Source organism: Oreochromis aureus, linkage group 11 (genome assembly GCF_013358895.1).
Source record: "Oreochromis aureus strain Israel breed Guangdong linkage group 11, ZZ_aureus, whole genome shotgun sequence".
NCBI lineage: Eukaryota > Metazoa > Chordata > Actinopteri > Cichliformes > Cichlidae > Oreochromis > Oreochromis aureus.
In genome coordinates this window covers 2,552,224-2,569,215 of record NC_052952.1, presented here as the reverse complement: position 1 = coordinate 2,569,215, position 16,992 = coordinate 2,552,224, and the positions used below count along the sequence as shown (strand labels likewise).

The 16,992-nt window shown below is 43.0% G+C and overlaps 1 protein-coding gene across 3 annotated transcripts in view; it reads left to right on the top strand.

Moving 5' to 3' along the window:
• cdk14 (cyclin-dependent kinase 14) overlaps positions 1-16,992 on the top strand; it is a 222,456-nt gene that overhangs the window by 147,335 nt on the left and 58,129 nt on the right. For all 3 annotated transcript variants that reach the window (XM_039619836.1, XM_031742665.2, XM_039619838.1), the window contains 2 exons: positions 6,428-6,491; positions 10,873-10,921. In XM_039619836.1, coding sequence (XP_039475770.1) covers positions 6,428-6,491; positions 10,873-10,921 — 113 coding nt within the window. The remainder of the gene's footprint in view (positions 1-6,427; positions 6,492-10,872; positions 10,922-16,992) is intronic.

Sequence of the window (16,992 nt, the reverse complement as noted above, 5' to 3'; positions counted from 1 at the left end):
CATGACTTTGGCTGTATCCATGGTTTGTATGCACTCAGACATTTTAACTAAGATGTGAACTGTAAGGAACCTTTATAACATCACTGGCATTCAGTGGAACCCTTTGAACTGTTTGAACATGGTTCCACACAGAACAGCTGTGAAGGAGTTCATTACAGCAGTGCAAAGGCACCGCATGGTGTTCAGCCCATTTTCTCTCTGTAGAGAGGCCTGTTTATTTTGAGTGTGTTCCTGCTATGAAGTGTAAGCCGGTGCACATGTGAGCTGATCTACTCTCAGGAGAGCGCGGGAGGCTGCTGGGGAGATAAATAATGCCATTGCACCACCAGCCGCTGTGCCTGTGACATGAGCATCCATCTGCTGAAACCCAGACAGGATAGCCAGGGCTTACTGAACACATTCCACTCTGGCGGAGTGGGAGACAGCTGATCCACTTGGCTCTGGTTCTGATCCGTTTGACCCCTGCCTGGAGGTGACCCCAATCTGCTTGGCTGTGACCAGGGATGGAGAGGAGCGAGGGGTGGGACTTGGGGTTTTGGAGCAGAGTAGGAGATGAAGGCTGGGGTCAACTTTAGGACAATGGCAGAGAGCAAGGAAGGGAAAGTGGAGGAGGTGGGAGTGGGATGAATCCGGTACTGAGGTCAGTGCTTATACGTGGATTAAAGGATTGACCTGTGAGGGAGCAGTTGTAACTTGCGACCTTCATCTCCCCCGAATCTCTAGGAACAGGATGACGCAGGATACAGTTCCTGTTCCTTGCCATACTCCTTTGGTTTGGGTGGTGTCTGTTTTTGTCATACACGTTTATTTCTAAGCACATTTAAAAATACCACCTGTTGGCTAAAAGTACTGTACCATTAGAAGAATAAAACAACTTAAAATAAAAGTATTGGGAACTCAGTCTGGTCAGAGAGGTAAGGACCAGAAGGCAAAGAGTTTCAGTTTTTCCATCTGAGTTTTTTCTGCCATGGGATTCGTGACCATCGACATTCCTTCTAATCAGAAACACATTTGCAGGTGAATAGAGAGGGAGGACAGGGTGAATAGGAGCAGTGGAGTTGGGTGGGAGCAGCTTTTATCTTGCACAATACTCAGTGCAACAGTTGACGGTTATAAAGATTAACCGTTCACTGCACTGTGTTGTATTGCTGTACTGGAGGAGAAGGAATGTAAAATACCAAACAGTCTAATTTGACATGTGGGAGTCTGAAATTTTGCAGAGGTCAAATGGGTTTCTGGAGCTGTGCTTGTTATCTGCAGGTGTCAGGGTGGCCGGCAGGAGAAGCAGCGGTCATGGTTCAGGCAGGTTCACATCAATGGGAGAAATAATAATAATAATAATGGATCGGATTTATATAGCGCTTTTCAAGGCACCCAAAGTGCTTTACAATGCCACTATTCATTCATGCTCACATTCACACACTGGTGGAGGCAAGCTACGGTTGTAGCCACAGCTGCCCTGGGGCAGACTGACAGAAGCGAGGCTGCCATATCGCGCCATCGGCCCCTCTGGCCAACAGTAGGCGGAAGGGGGTAAAGTGTCTTGCCCAAGGACACAAAGGCCAGGACAGAAAGGCCGGGATCGCTGGCGTGGTGCGACCTTGGAGTTACAGGTGCGCTTCCCAACCCCCTGAGCCACGGTCACTTTCAACATGAAAACTGAAACTGGGGATAACACACAAGAAAACCTTTACAGAGTTCATAAAGTACACACTCAGTCTCATAAACTCAGCATCGAGGCTGCACTTAGTCTGAACATCGAGTAAAAACTTGAACTTAAAAACAAAACATGACTTTCTTTGCCTAAAAGTTCTGTTTTAACTTTTTAATGTTATTTTATAACCTGTAATTATGCTGCAGATTATAGATTTTATCGCTCACACAAAAACATTACAAACAATAAATGGAAAATAATATTGCCTCCACATCATTTTATGATGATATTTTTATCATTATTTTTGTTGTTTAACCCGAGTAACACTTTAGTTAACACTGCACAAACTGGACTGTTTCTCGTATGCAGCAATACAAAGGAAGATATGTCATTTACATTTAAATCACTAAATCTGTTTTGTGGAGAGAAAAAACGTGTTCCATCGTGTACATGTGTTGTTCTGTGTGCAGGTGAGAGACTGTCCAGCACAGCGCTGTCACACATAGCATGTCTGACACTAAGCAGCACAAGCAATTGTTTCCCAGTCGGGATGGGCTGGACACACACACACACACACTGTACTCTGCAGTATATTACTGTGATATCAGAATCTGAACTAATTCACATTAACTGCAAGAAGCCAGCTTATATTTAGTCTTTTGTTTTAAACGTTTATTAATTTCAGGTAAATAAATCTGTTTTTAGCTTTCATAGCACAGATTAGGCAGGAAGAGCATCTTTTAGCCCTCTGGCTCACTCAGTCTCAGCCTTTTTGTAGTTTAATATGTTGCAGTTTTATAAATATTCAGTAACAGTAGCACTGGGCAAAGCAGTTTTATTTGAGGTTTCATTATTTCTGCTCCCCCTTCTGGAGAGATGAAACTATGCACCTGGTTTCCACACCTGCTCTGCAGCAGTTCCAGCTGGCCCTGATCTCACTGGTGCAGCCGGGGACTGGTCCTGGATCGGCATGAGGCCTGTGAGGACTCTAATTTTAGGTGGCTGTTTATAGCTTCTTGGTATTACTCAGCAGGAGACTCTGCTGAATCATAACATTTGGTTTCAGAACAGTTTGAAAATGACTTTGTCCGTTTGTGAACAGGTTGACTTTTCAAACAGCACTCCTGGGTCTTCTGTAGAGGAAAGTCTAAGAATATACTCTGCTGCTCGGCATGGAGATTTTGATTTTAGAAGACATGGCTGATCCTTCTACTGAGTTCACATTATGGGAAGTGTTTTGTGAGTGTGACCCATGGAGAAACTGACTGAAACAAATCAACTGCTTTGGGACAAACACAGCCAACAGACAGCTCTGCAGCCTGTCCTTTACATGTTGTAGCTGTTTACTGTCACCAGGGGGCAGTGTGCAAACACTCAGAGGTTGTTTTTGTTGTTTTTCTGTGCTTCTCCTGTAAACTCTGTTCTTGATCCAGTGTTGGACGTACACACAGAATCATCCACATCGAGCCACACGCTGTTTGGCTTTGTGGGCTGAACATGGTTTTTCGTTGACAGACAACAGGGAGCCGAGGAAAAGTATGTGGTGCTACTGATGTGTGGGTGGCGCTGGCTTGTGCCGTTGATTTATCAGCCAACCACAGCGAAGAGCAAGGTCCTAACATCCAATGAGAACCACTGAAAAGTGTCCTCTGCACTTTCTGATGTTTCTCCCATTCTTGATAAACTCTGGAATGGGGGACGCTTGACTCTCCCTTCCCTGCAGAGACAGTCAGCACTGGAGACACAGCAGAGCTACACACTGTCGGGCTTTTGGAGGACTGCACAGGTGCACATTTGCATCGGTTCTCTGTGGCCTCTGTGGCCTCCTTGTAGGCTCTCCATAGGCAGATATATACCCCAACGGTCACAACGCTGTACCACAAATTAAGCGTAACCCATCCCACATATGTCAGCTGTCTCGTTCACTGCGAGGAGTCTGTTTGACCCGTTCAATGTCTCGCCACATCTCTATAACCTCTTCATTCTGTCTGGCAGCATGAACAGAATTAAGAGCGTTGCTGTGTGAAGGTCAGACTTGCTGTTTGTGTCTGGCCAAATGGGTGGTCTGTAACCTCGCTGCTCAGGGGTTTATTATATGTACACGTGGCGGCGTGCAGGGTTGTGACCTGTGACCTCACAGAATTCTCTTTATATGCTCTGTCTTTGTCTCCATACACTCTCCACACATTCCCTCATATTCAGAGATGTGTAGAGACCAAACCTGCCCTCCCTGGTGGATTATCCCGTCCTCCGTTTCAGCAGGCTGTTTCATATATCCATTACTCTATATGTGCAGGCGCTGGAATCTACTGCCTGAGCAAAGATGGGGGGGGCGGATTTTCCCATGTGGGGTATACAGAGGGGAGATTGTGCCCCACAGGAAACAAGCAGCCGTTATTTGTCCAAAACATCCATCTCTGCGCTGAAGTTGGAAAAGCCTTGGAGCAAAAGTAGTAGGACCTTGTGACTGACCCTCTTTGTTCTGTTTTTGCTTCTGTCATCACATTAAGACCGAGATTCATGAAGCTGTGAGCGCACACAGTCATGTGGTCGACTATAGATAATGTGTTTAAAAGAATATCTGGCAGTGATGAAGTCAAACATCATCATCATCATCATTTAAAGATGGAGCTATAAAGTAAAACATCACTACTATGTAGTGAAACAGCTATACTGATAGCTTAACAGGCAACAATAGCTGTGAAACAGTTAACTTGGAGACATTATATAGAGAGCGCCAACAATTCAGCGGCATCTAATGAAAGTCAGGAGGAAGAACAGGAGACAGGGCAGCATCCACCCAATCATCTGTTAGGTTAACGCCCACTAGTGTGTCAGCTCTCATAACTAAAACACAGCAGGTGAAACCATGACAACTTTAAAAAGCACTTTGCGAGATGTGATTTCATCTGCTGGTCTTAGCCACACCATCTGTGATGGCATGGAAGAAGTCTTTTTAAAACAACAGTATCTCACTTCTTTATTGAATGTCAGCATTCGGTGGTTGCACAGACAGCCCTAAGAATATCTTAGAACTGGAAATAATCTGCAGAGAATAAGAGTGTTACAAGTTTTAAACAGTTTTAGATCAGAGTGTGCTGTCCTCCATCATCCACCCTACAACATTCAGGTCCACACTTTCATCTCATTCTCATACGTTGTCAGATATGCCACTGAATCAAGTTAAAGAGTTATAGCACATTAACTGTACTGTGTTCATTGTTCATTGGGGGTTATTGATCATCAGGTTGAGGGACCATCACATTACCTCGCTTCTAAAAGAGAAGCGTTAAGCGAGCTCACTGATGACTGACTAGACCCTGAGCTGTGCTGCTGCTCCTCCGCTTCCCCGGCCTGATGTCCTCATAAAGACTCTGACATTCACATCCAGCCCTCCACCCAGCTCTCCCTCTCCCCTTCAAAGGCCACAGAACTGATACATCAATAATGCAAAATGACTCCAGCTCTGCCAGACAAATTCAGATCCTGTCACGTGGCCCCTCATTCACCTTCCAGTCACCCCTCTAACACTCACGACCTCATGTCCTGCTAAACCCACCCACGCATCTTTCCATGATCATGCTCATAGAAATCCATTCTCTGACAGCTTCTATCAGGGGGAAGTGCAGTTTGCAGGTGATGCTCACCAATCTAGCGTTAGTGGAAGAGAGATCTAATGATGGAGGTCGATGGTGAGGACTAACTGAAGGATTTTTCACTCCTTTCAGCAATGAAGCAGTGTACTCCTTTCTGTTCTTAGCCAAAGTCTTACCTTGTGTGAATATTGCTTCCAAACACATTTAAAAATGCAACAGTGTAACATTTTTTAATGAAGTTCAGTGAGGAAGCCCTTGCTACCCCTCAAGTTCCACTCCAGGCTGCTTTATGGTCCCCTACTGCCCTCTGGTGGAGGTTTTTATTATTGCAACTAGACTAAAGCTTTTAATGTCCACACACAAGCTCCAGACCTTTAAGAAATGCTTTTGATTGTCTTGATTATATAAAATATTCTCCTTTTAAGCAAATAATTTGTCTTGTTTTGTTTTGGAACTGATGAGAATCTGAGTAACTAAAGCGACACACTTTCAGAGTTAAAGGAACGAGTGAAGCATCGTCAGCTGTTTAATCACATTAAGTTGTGGAGAGACCCTAAATTTTTGCTTTTCTTTGTCTCTCATCTTTGCCAGCGTCAGTCATCTGAAACTAATTTATCCCACAGCGCACCTACACTCTGTGTTTGCATGCAGGGAGGAGACATGCAGCAGTTCCACACTTCTACCATATGAGTGTGTTGTAGATCAGACCAAGTGGGCAATCTGGAAGCTATTATGTTGTTATGCTATGATGGATCACGTCAAAGGCACGTCCGCTGCTCTGTATTCGATCACCCTAAAGCCAGGTTGTGTGCGTGAGAACTCCATTTCCCAGAAAAGATGAACTTATGGTGACTGTTGCAAAAGAAAGGAGACGCCTTTGTACTGGAAGTTCATCATGACAGCTCACATCAGCACAGTCAGCTGTAATACTTTATATATAAACGTCCTCAGGCAGAAGCTAGTACTTTGGTGACCGTTATACGAGAGTTAACATATGAAGAACTTTATACACTGTGTTTAACCACAAAGTAACCTGTTATATTTGCAGTTAAACCAGATATGATGCAAATACTTATAAAAGAACATGTGTGTCATTCTCCGCCATGTTAACATTATCCTAATCATTACTTTTTCCCGCTTACTTATACTCACTTTTCCATCTTTGTGTCTTTTTCAGGTCCTTGGCACTCCATCTGAGGATACGTGGCCTGGTGTTAACTCCCTGCCTCACTTTAAACCAGGTAATTACCAGATATAGTCTAGTTTTAATATACACACTGGCAAAAATCATGGCATGAATGATTAACTCTGTCTCTGTGGTCTGATGTTGTAGCAGTGCTACCCTAAAGATACAGAGATTACATAAAAACAAAGGAAAGTGTTGGAGGACGACTGAGGCCATTTGTTGTGACTGCTGTTAGCATACAGCTTACCTTTGCACAGGCATCAACACTTTGTACAATTAAATCTAACATAATGCTAAATGGATGCTATAATACTGCTGCTATGCATCAATTTTACTGTCATTAGTATCTTTAGTTGTTTGGTGTGCGGTTAAAGATAGCCTCTACGCTAACGCTATAGGCTACCTAAGTCTGACTGACAGGGGCGGGCAGATCGATCCAAATATCAATAATATCAATGCCGGTACTGCTGACTGAAAGCAGGTGTCATGCTAACTCTAAGGTAACATTTTAGCGTCCAGGTTTTGAGGAAAGCCGCAGAAGCTGTTGCGACTTGGTTGTCACGCTGCTGTGTGCATTCTCAGAACTCCAAAGCTTATCATGAATATGAGGCAATACTGCCACCTACCAAAAAGCTCACTGTACCTCATTAGTGCACCAGCAGCAGAAGAGGGGGTGGCAGCTCTGCCTGGGTAGCCATGCCTTCTGGGAGCTCATTAGAGCTTTTTAGATAGGACATGAATAGAGGGACTGCAGAAGAGCTGGAGCTGAGAAGAGGGGACAGGCGAGGATGGACATCAAGAGGGTTAGAGCGAGGGTTCGGGGTAGTGAGGCATCACAAAGCTACAGTATGTGACCCAGCCTCTTATCTCCAGTGGCCAATTAGAAACCTACTGGGGTGGCTTTCGTGGTCACATGCACTTACAACCCATACTAATGTGATTTTGCATCCTGTGGCCACGGCGACAGTTGGCTCTTGTTAGCCTCTCGCACACTGTGTTGAACAGCTGTGCAGCTGTCTCACCCACACAAACCTACACATGCCCGGCTTTGGCTGGCTCTAGCCTGCGAGCGCTGCATCTGTTCATATGACGTGTGCATGTTCAGGGCTTCTTGCGGCTGCGCTCTCAACAAACACGGGAAAAGTGAGATGCTTGTGAAGCCCTGAGTGCACATCAATTACAACCTGAGCTAATAAAGTCAGTGCAGACACACAGTGAATGAGAGGATGATGCAGGAGCAGGAAGTGTTTTAAGCACAAGGGAGAAATTGAACTATAATCTCCTGGAAGTGCACTTCAAGTCTAATCTGAAATCAAGAAAAAGATCTTCTAAATGTTACACTGTAGCAGGAATAAAGTTCATGTTTTTCTTTGGACATCGACTGGTTTTCACTCATGTTCTAGGCTTTGTATCTGACCAGTTTTAGAGGATTTGTGTTTGGTTGGTTGTTTCTTTTATTTAATAATCATTTTATGTAAAAACGTTCTCAAGGGATAAACTCATCTTGCACGATCGTTAGGTACTTTGTTATCAGCAGCATGTTGTTTCAACAATAACACAGTTTGTCATCCATGAAATAGCATCAACAAAATGATTGTAGCAAAAAAGCTTAATATGTCTTAGTGGGTGAGCAGTGTGTCTTTAAAAAAATCAGAGGAAACTGGAGGACGAAAGAAGAAGAAGTGCCCAACAAGTGAAGTACAGGGGATGAACGGTAACCCTTAATGATAGCAGGTGTTATACTACAGCTGTAGCCTCCATAATCTGAATGATATTGTGTTGTATGCTAACACTTACACAAAACTAAATGACAGGCTAGCCGACATAAGCAGATAAAGAGATGGATAGATGAATAAAGGAGATCAGTAGCAGAGCTCATTAAAACAACATATAATGAAAATTATAGCTGAGTAGCTACAGTAGTTCTGTGGAGATACTGTGTGCAAACCACCAGTGCATGGTGCTGAAACAAAACTGACTGTGCTGACCAGTCCCTGCTGACACACTGAGTGGTAAAGAGTTACTGCAGCTTAGAACTGTGATTAAGTGTGAAGACAGATGCAAAGACAAACTACTGAGTATTTTTCCTCTATATTTGCAACAATAAAAATCTGTTACTAACTTTGTTTTTCTGCAGTATTTGAAACGTGTATAGACACGAGCGTCTACACATGTCTCAGGCTGCAGTGAGCAGCAGGTGGCAGTGTTGCGTCAGTCTGCAGAGTTTCCTCAGCAGGACTGAGCTCCTCTCAGCCAATGGAGGTCTCTCAGCCGTCCAAAAACACACGACTGTATCACTGCTGTGCCGTGGAAGTAACATATTTCTCTGTTACTTCCACATAAATTCTGCAGCACCTACCTGTCTTTCTTTTCTGTCCCACTCCAACCTGGAATACATCGCTGCACTTTCAGACACGATGCTGCGGCTTGGCCTCAGAGTGAAGGCGCCACTTTTTTTCCCCCACATTTCTGTGGTAATGAAAAGGTTCCACAGATACTTCCTCACTTCCAGCCATATCTCCCTTTAGCTGCCTCCCTCCGCTCTTGGTCTCAGTCATGGTCCAGCTCAGACTGCATATTTGAAAATTAAACCTTGAAGGGTGGGCAGATATAAAACTTGCAACACAGCTGCACGGTGCAGACAGGTACAAACATGCAGACAGTCTGACCAACACCTCAGACACATTATAATGAAGGTCCTGATTGGTTTGAGCTGTGATTCTGACATATTAACAAATATATTTCAATAATCATGTTTTGTGGTATTTAAAGAAAGGACTAACATTTGCACCAGTGTGCATGTTTTCCCAGCACAGCCTGGCTCCACCCCTCCTTCTGCTGATAGCTGGAGCCGTCTCCCCTGGTGCTCAGCGAGCTCTGGTCAGCTCAGGCCGGCACACCTGACACCAGCCTGGGCGACAGGACCCACTGCTGGTTGTCTTACAAGCTGCAGGCTGATGCTGGAACAGGCTGTCGGGTTGCCGGCTAGCTGGATCAGGCCAACGGTGTGGGAGTCCAGACGGACTAGCTGACTGGGTGGCTGGCTAGCTTGTGCAGTAGCTGACTGCACGCCCACATGGCAGTTTTGGCTGTAATTAAGAGAAGAGCGCTGAGCCTTCACACATTCACTGCATAGTGATCATAGCTGCAGAAGCATGGAGACACTGCTTCACCAAACTCCTCTTGAAAATATGACAATTTAATGTGGTTTGGCCTTGCAGCAGAGGCACATAGCTCACACTGCATTGCTCAAGAGGATTTCATTCATTTTCCAGTCCTCATTTTGGCAAACTAATACACAAAGCAACACTTTGTGTGATAACATTAAGCTGCTTTGCCTGGTCGTCGCAGGCCTTTACTACAGCACACATTTCTAGGATTCCAGACAAAGTTGAATTAATTACATTGATTGTGGCTGCATTCCTTTAAGATGATCCAGTGAACTGTCCAGCACAGCTCAGTCTGAAGAGCACAGTGTTGAAGGTATTACTTACAGTCACAGTCGAGCTTTGCACAGCATTGCATGTATATTTTTGTTTGCACGTTTCATGAGTGTGACTGTATAATGTAGGAACTTGCCTCTGTGGCAAACCTCACACTGTTAGCTTTGTTTTTAAAATGTGGGACCAAAAAATGTATTTCAGGATGAGGTGCTGCCTGCAGAGCCAGAGAACCAAAGAAGAAGATTTAAATGGATCCCAAACTAAATGTATTTAAGCTTTTGATTGTGGTTCACATGAAGTTGCAGTTAAAGTCTGACAAGCTAGTTACTGCAGCACTAACTGATTCAAAGTACTTGCTTTACCAAAATGTATCTTTTTGCAGTTTTTGAGGTGTTTTACTGCCATTTTTATACTGCAAATGCTCAGTTTGATGCAGTTTCTTTCTACGTGTGGCTCTATAGGACATGATTGAAAGCAGATATGTCTAATTTTGTCATCACAGACAAACAGCCCTTGCTGTGTGTCCAAATCTAAGAGGTAGCCAATCAAAAGGCAGCTGGCTTAAAGCAATAGGAACTAAAAGCACCGAGGCTATGTTTATTTCTTTTTGATTAGTTTGATTTGAATCTTGCAGAACTACTTTAGTAGAATACAAGAATAAAAATGTGGAAGTGAAAATGGCCCGATTTGAAAAAGACAGAAACACAATAGCAACACTGCAGTAGTGAGCTGTGCTGGGTGGAGATTAGCAGCCAGTTAACACAAGGAAAGATCTGGAAATAGGCGGCCCTTGTCTGTGAGGGTAAGCTAAGGCCCTGCCACTATTTGAAAAATCGTAGTTTACAATTAATTATTGCAGCATCTATGTCTCATAATTTGCTGAGACGTGCACGTAGAAGTTTGTTTTGAAGGTGTTTTAGCAGGTGTGTCATTAACCCAGCAGCAGCTCTTAGTGCAGACATTTAATTGCTTGTTGTTTTTTTCTCATTGCAGACCGCTTTACAGTGTACAGCGCAAAGAAGCTCAGACAAGCTTGGAATAAGTAAGTGAGCTCTGTGTGTGTGTGTGTGTGTGTGTGTGTGTGTGTGTGTGTGTGTGTGTGTGTGCACAAGCCTGCATGCAGCATTACTGCAACATCATATGTGTGACTTGTGTTGTGAGACATCAGGCAGGAAAAGGGCAGGGCTTGGCAGTCAGGGCTTCTCCCAGATGTGTGCCACTGTTTGCCCCAGGCGTACATCTGGAGTGGAGACAACGGCGGGCAAGAGGGGAGTGTGACTGTTTTCCAGAGGGAATTTGAAATAAGCAGCAGGGAAGTGATTTATATAAAACTCCAGCTGTCTAATCAGCTACAATCACAAAGTATAGCTGCTGGAGCGAAGATTCGACGTCGCTAACTAAAGCCCTCATCACACAGGATACTAAGAACTGCGTGCCTCCTGTGATTTGGAATAATTACACAGGTCATCCTTAATCCCCAGAGAATCTGCTGTGCCTCTAATCTGTAAAGTAAAGAATCTGCCACAAATTGCTTCCCATGATGTGCCAAACATTCTGTCGCTATCGCCGGAGTCATTTGGAGTTCATGTTCTGACCTGGGTCACGAGTCACAGAGCTGGTTACACTTGCATCAGTCTATCTTATTTATAATGAAACAAGATGAGTGTCAATAACAAGATTCAAACCTAGAAAACATGCCCTTAGTGCTAGGACATGAAAACCAGGGAGTCTGTTTCTAATTTACACTTGGATTTTTATCTTTGAATAAGAACAGTAAGTCCTACAACCTGGAAATGGTTCTTCTGCTTCTGCTTCCCTCATCTTCAAATCACTGTTTTTTCTGAACGAGTTCTTGGTTAGATGTCTTTATTCACTGTAACCCTTACATGTTTTCACATTTCCTCATATAATATGCATTTGCTAACAAGTGGATCAGAGAGAGTTGAGGACATTTAATGTCGTATGATACAAAATACAAAAGTTTCATGGTGATGATGCTGACTTCTACCTCAATGATCTCATTTATTTTAAATCCTAATGTTGCTGTTTTACTTCTAACAATGTGTACTCATACTTCAAACTGGTATTTCTCCTTATGGAAATGATCATATACATTTTTATTTCCTGTGTTACACGATAATGCAGAAGCATGGCTCTTTGTTAAAGGGACCACAGTGATGCTAACTTCTGGGATGGCATACAAAACATCATCCCTGCAGCACTTATTTCATGCTACACGTCATCATGTTCTCCTGGCTGCAGTTATGCATTTTACCCCCAAACATTAATATGAACCCTTTCACACATAGTGGTCACTACAGTGGTCAGCTATTCAAAGGCTGTTTGCTTGTATTTGTGTCAGTGTTGATGGTATACTTGCACATAAACCACTACGTTGGACACTGATGTGTCACTCCATACTAAATTCATAAGTCAAAATGTCTGTTTTCCACCTAAGTGAACATGTAACAAACTCTTTGAAAAGTACATTTAAAAAAAATGAACTTCAAAAATCTTTTTTTCATGACTAAAGATGAATAAAAATATTGATTGAGGTTGTCATAATTCATGCATGAAAGGGTTAATAATATTAACTGATTAGTAACTGAAACACTCGGGATTTTAAGCTTTCACGCTGTGTTGTAACATCAGCTGGGGCCTGTCCGGGATATCAGTTTGACCCCAACACTTACAGTTAATTGCTTATTGGCTGGTTGGTGTTTTCTATGGTATGAAATTCGACGTGTTTCTGAGAGGCTACTTTAGGAAACAAGTATAGTTGATCCACAAGTTCTCAGAGTAAGTATTTCAGTTGGATGGGTTTGATTTGAAAACAACTAATGTAGGATATAATGATTTTTATAGAAGGATCCTTTAAAGAAGTGAACTGAAGCATCCGATGACAAATGAAAAGCAGACATAAATGTGGTGGATTCCTCGGTCCCACCGGTCCCTCCCAGTCTCCTGGTTTTGCTCGAGTCCAGGAGGAAATAAAAATGTGCAGAAAGAAAGTGAGGTGGAATGTTAATGGCCATCACTTCCTCTCAGCTGCCTTTCATCACAGTCCAGGGAACGGTGAATTTGATATGAACATATATACACTCACTATGTCCTGCCCTGAGACTTGGCTCACCCCCTCGTGCTCTCTGTGTTTCTGGTTTCCATCAGCCATTTTTCTCTGCTGCACTGTTTTTCTTCCAGCTGTGAAAATGCGGACGGCTGATGGACAGGAAATCAATCTGTGTCTATGGGGGTTTTATGTGTTTGTGTGCTTTGACGTGTATTGTAGTACAGTTGTTTCCCCCAACGGCCAGAGGCAAAGTTTTTGTTAAAGTACTGCATTTAAGTCTGTGTCACAGGTGACAAGAGTACAAAACACGGCGCTGTGGTCAGGTCGCAGCAACAACAGCAGCTTTGAAATTAAAGGTGGTGTTTTTGTTGAAATGCAAATGAAATGTAAACCAGATCTTTCCCTTACTTCAAACCAAGTGTTGCTAGGGCCTAAAAATACACTCAGCGGACACTTCATTAGTTACACCTCGTCAGACCCAGTTAGACCTTTTTTGTGGCATAGATTCAAAACGGACGGTGGTTCCTCAAAGATCTGCACGATGTGGCTCGACCGTTCCAAAGGTTTGACTTTACATCTGGTGACTGCCAAAGTCTGATTGGCCAGTTTGAGATGATTTGAACATGTGACATGGTGCATTATCCTGTTGGAAGCAAGGGTGTCAAACGTATGGCCCGCGGGCCACATCTGGCCCATTAAAAATGTCATATTATTAATATCCCATCGATACCTGGGAGCCGAAACTTCAGCCCTGCTGCGAATCCATGCAGGCAGTGGTGTGACTTTATTTTGATGGGCACACCATGCGGCCAATCACACGCAACGACACACTGGGATCATACCATTATGTGAAAGAAGGAAGGGGGGGCAGAGGTACTGTGGTACAGGCCAGGTACACAGAGAGACGGGGAGCCGGATTCAAAGACAAGCTCGTCGAGAAAAGTGAAGAAATTAGTTAAAACGTAAAATCATCGCCTGTCTGCATTTCAGTGATATCGAGTGTCTAAATGAGTCTCACAGGCCTGAATTAGGCTGGAAGCCATTTATAATTCTTGTTTGATCTGCCGCTCAACACAAACAACCACAAGCAGAAATTTTGGACTTTTAACTGTGTTTTCACAAGTTTTACAGTTTTTTTCCTACAGATGCAAATTTCCCTTATGGCTGTTCATACCTCACAAAGTAATTAAACAGTAAACACATAACCTGTTGAACCCCAGTGCCCCTGGAGGCGAGAGGAAGAACATCTGGTTGATCAGATCTGTTATTTAAATATTTATGTATAAAGTTTGAGACCCTTCATTAGAAGATGGGGAACACATAAAAACCCAGGTTGGCTTTGACATTTAAATGATGGTCTGTAGGTACTAAAGGAACGTCGATGGGTAGTCTTTGTGCATGAGGTTGCTGCGATGTGCACGAGTATATGCCAGTGGTAAAATTCACCACTGAGTACTACAATTACTTTATTAAACGAAAAGTGAGGTGGAAAACAACTACTGCTATCCTCAGATCAGTTGCACACTGGGGCCTGTTTGGTCATGTGTTGCTGCCTTCACACTTGTTTTTTATTCAACAATCTCATCAGTAAATTAGTCAGACATGGTGAAAGCATTTCATAGAAATTCTTCAGACAAAAAACACAAAAGCTTTCTACCTAAACAGCTCCCAGCGGCTTCTTTGCCGAGATGAAAGGTCTCCTCTGCTACTTTCAGTTGTGGTGACGAGACAATAGAGGCAGGTGGTCTCCTCTGCCTCGCTTCTCGAAAGTCCTTCCTGTAGTTATTTTGATGGATTACCATGAAAAAGCACTTGCCATGCTCCAGTGAAGAAGGAATGCCTCAGCCTGCTGTGAATGTGTCATCACCTAGATCTGTTTGATAGCCACAGGAGACACTATCGATCTTAATGCAGATGTTGGCTCGTTCGCTCAGCTAAGTTGGCAGCAATAGCAGAAAGGAATGCACACCTACCATGCATCAGCAGCTTTCAAAGGCCAACATACTGATATGCAGGAGATTTCACACCGACAACTATGTGCCTGCACTCTGTGCGCCTGCAGAGAAAAGACAACACCTGAATCCAGCTTCACTTACAGACCGCGACTAAACAAAGGCACTTCATAAGGTTTCTAGAGATGACACGATACCACTTTTTTATGTCCGATACCGATATCATAAATTTGGATATCTGCTGATACCGATATGAATCCGATATTGTGTGTTTTTTAATCAATAAAACTGTTTTTTTAATATCTTGCTGCATTTTGTATAAGTTCATACTCAAGTTTAAATAAACAACAACACTAAAGCTATTTTGTTAAACCTGTATGTAAAAAATACACTGCACCCAAAATATTTCATAGTTCAGCAACACTGATCAATCTAATAAACTTAAACCTGCTCCATCCTCCCTATTCTGGTATTTTAAAGAGTACTTAGCAGAAATATTAAGCAACTTAACTAATAGGGTTGCAAACTCCCAGCAAAAAAAAAATAGGGAACCACCCCCCACCCTCCACCTCATGATGCTTAATCGATGTAATCAACTTTAATTTGATGCAGGGTGAAAAAAAATGCACAGAAATAAATTATTTTTCAAGAATAATTAAATAGATTCAAAATCTTTCTTCAACAGAATTGCAGACTGCACAGATGGTTCCTTCCCAAAGGAAAAAGTACTGTAGCTTACTAGGGTATATTAGACTTAACAGTTACTATATACAGTATAGTAATGGACTTCTATACATTTTACATCAGATTAAAACTTTGGGTGTAAGATTCAGATAATTATTTATTAAAAGCGAGACATTTTAAATGAGAATAAGAAAGAAAAGTATGTCTTTGTGCCCCTTTTCCCTGTTCATGCCCTATCGGCCCCCTGGCTAAACTTTGCTAGATCCGCCCCTGCACAGTTACCAGCCGTCAGCTACGTGAAAAGGATCCTGGTGTAGAAAGTAATATTAAATACATTCTAACAACAGCTTATCAAGGTTAAACGTTCTGCTGTTGTTCAGCCGCTGGTTTCCTCTTTCTGGTGCAAAGTGGGCCAAAAACAAAGAAGAGAGACGGACTCTCGACAGAAAAGCCGATCAGCTGATCATTGATCGGTTTCATGATTGAAGTAGCAGCAGCAGAGAGAGAGGCAGTCGCTCCATATATCGGTTGTTAAGCTTAACGCTGGAATGCTTTACAAACATTCAGAGATGAACTTACACACTTGCTTTACTTCTCTCTGGGATAACTTCCTCGGAGATGAAATGCTGGTTTGGTAGCGAGGCTACAAATACACACAGCCGCTCTATCACATGACATACTGCTTCAACGTGCTACGGTTATGAGCCGAGTTACGCCGTGTCGCAAGTTTTGTGAGATGCTTTTTTCATATTTAATGGGTCGGATTACATTTTTTATTTCTCGCCGATATCCGATCCAGTAATTTAGGTCAGTATCGGACCGATACCGATACGTAATATCGGATCGGTCCATCTCTAAAGGTTTCATTGGAAGATTTGTTTTCTAACGCAGTAGCTCCAGCTACATGGTCATATTAGCCTCACAGTAATGTAAATTACGGGCCCCATGTTTTCATCTCAATATAGATTATTAGTTAATTCTTTGATTAATTTTTTTGATTTTTCAGCTTTAGTGAAACTGGAAGTGGGGATGATACATAGATCTGCAATATGCAGATCTGGAAGCGTCTCCTGTGATTGGACGGTCGGTGAGCTGGGGAGTCATGCTCTTGGTTGGGAGGCCACCTGGACTTTGGCCACAGTTTTCATCTTCAGCTCAGTAGATGCAGCCGCTGTTGCTGTTGGTCCATACTGCTCACAATTGCTTCCACTGTGCTGCAGCTTCTGGGTCTACAGCTTCAATATTATAGCACTGAGCTGCCAGGTGCTTCTTTGTCCGTATGAATGTTGGTCTTTTGCTCATCCATAGTTCCCAATACATCGTATATAACCTCTTTCACTAAAACAGCTGATAGAGTAGCAGTCTATTAGTTTAATGTTCTCACATTAGCCTCATTTCTCATCAAGA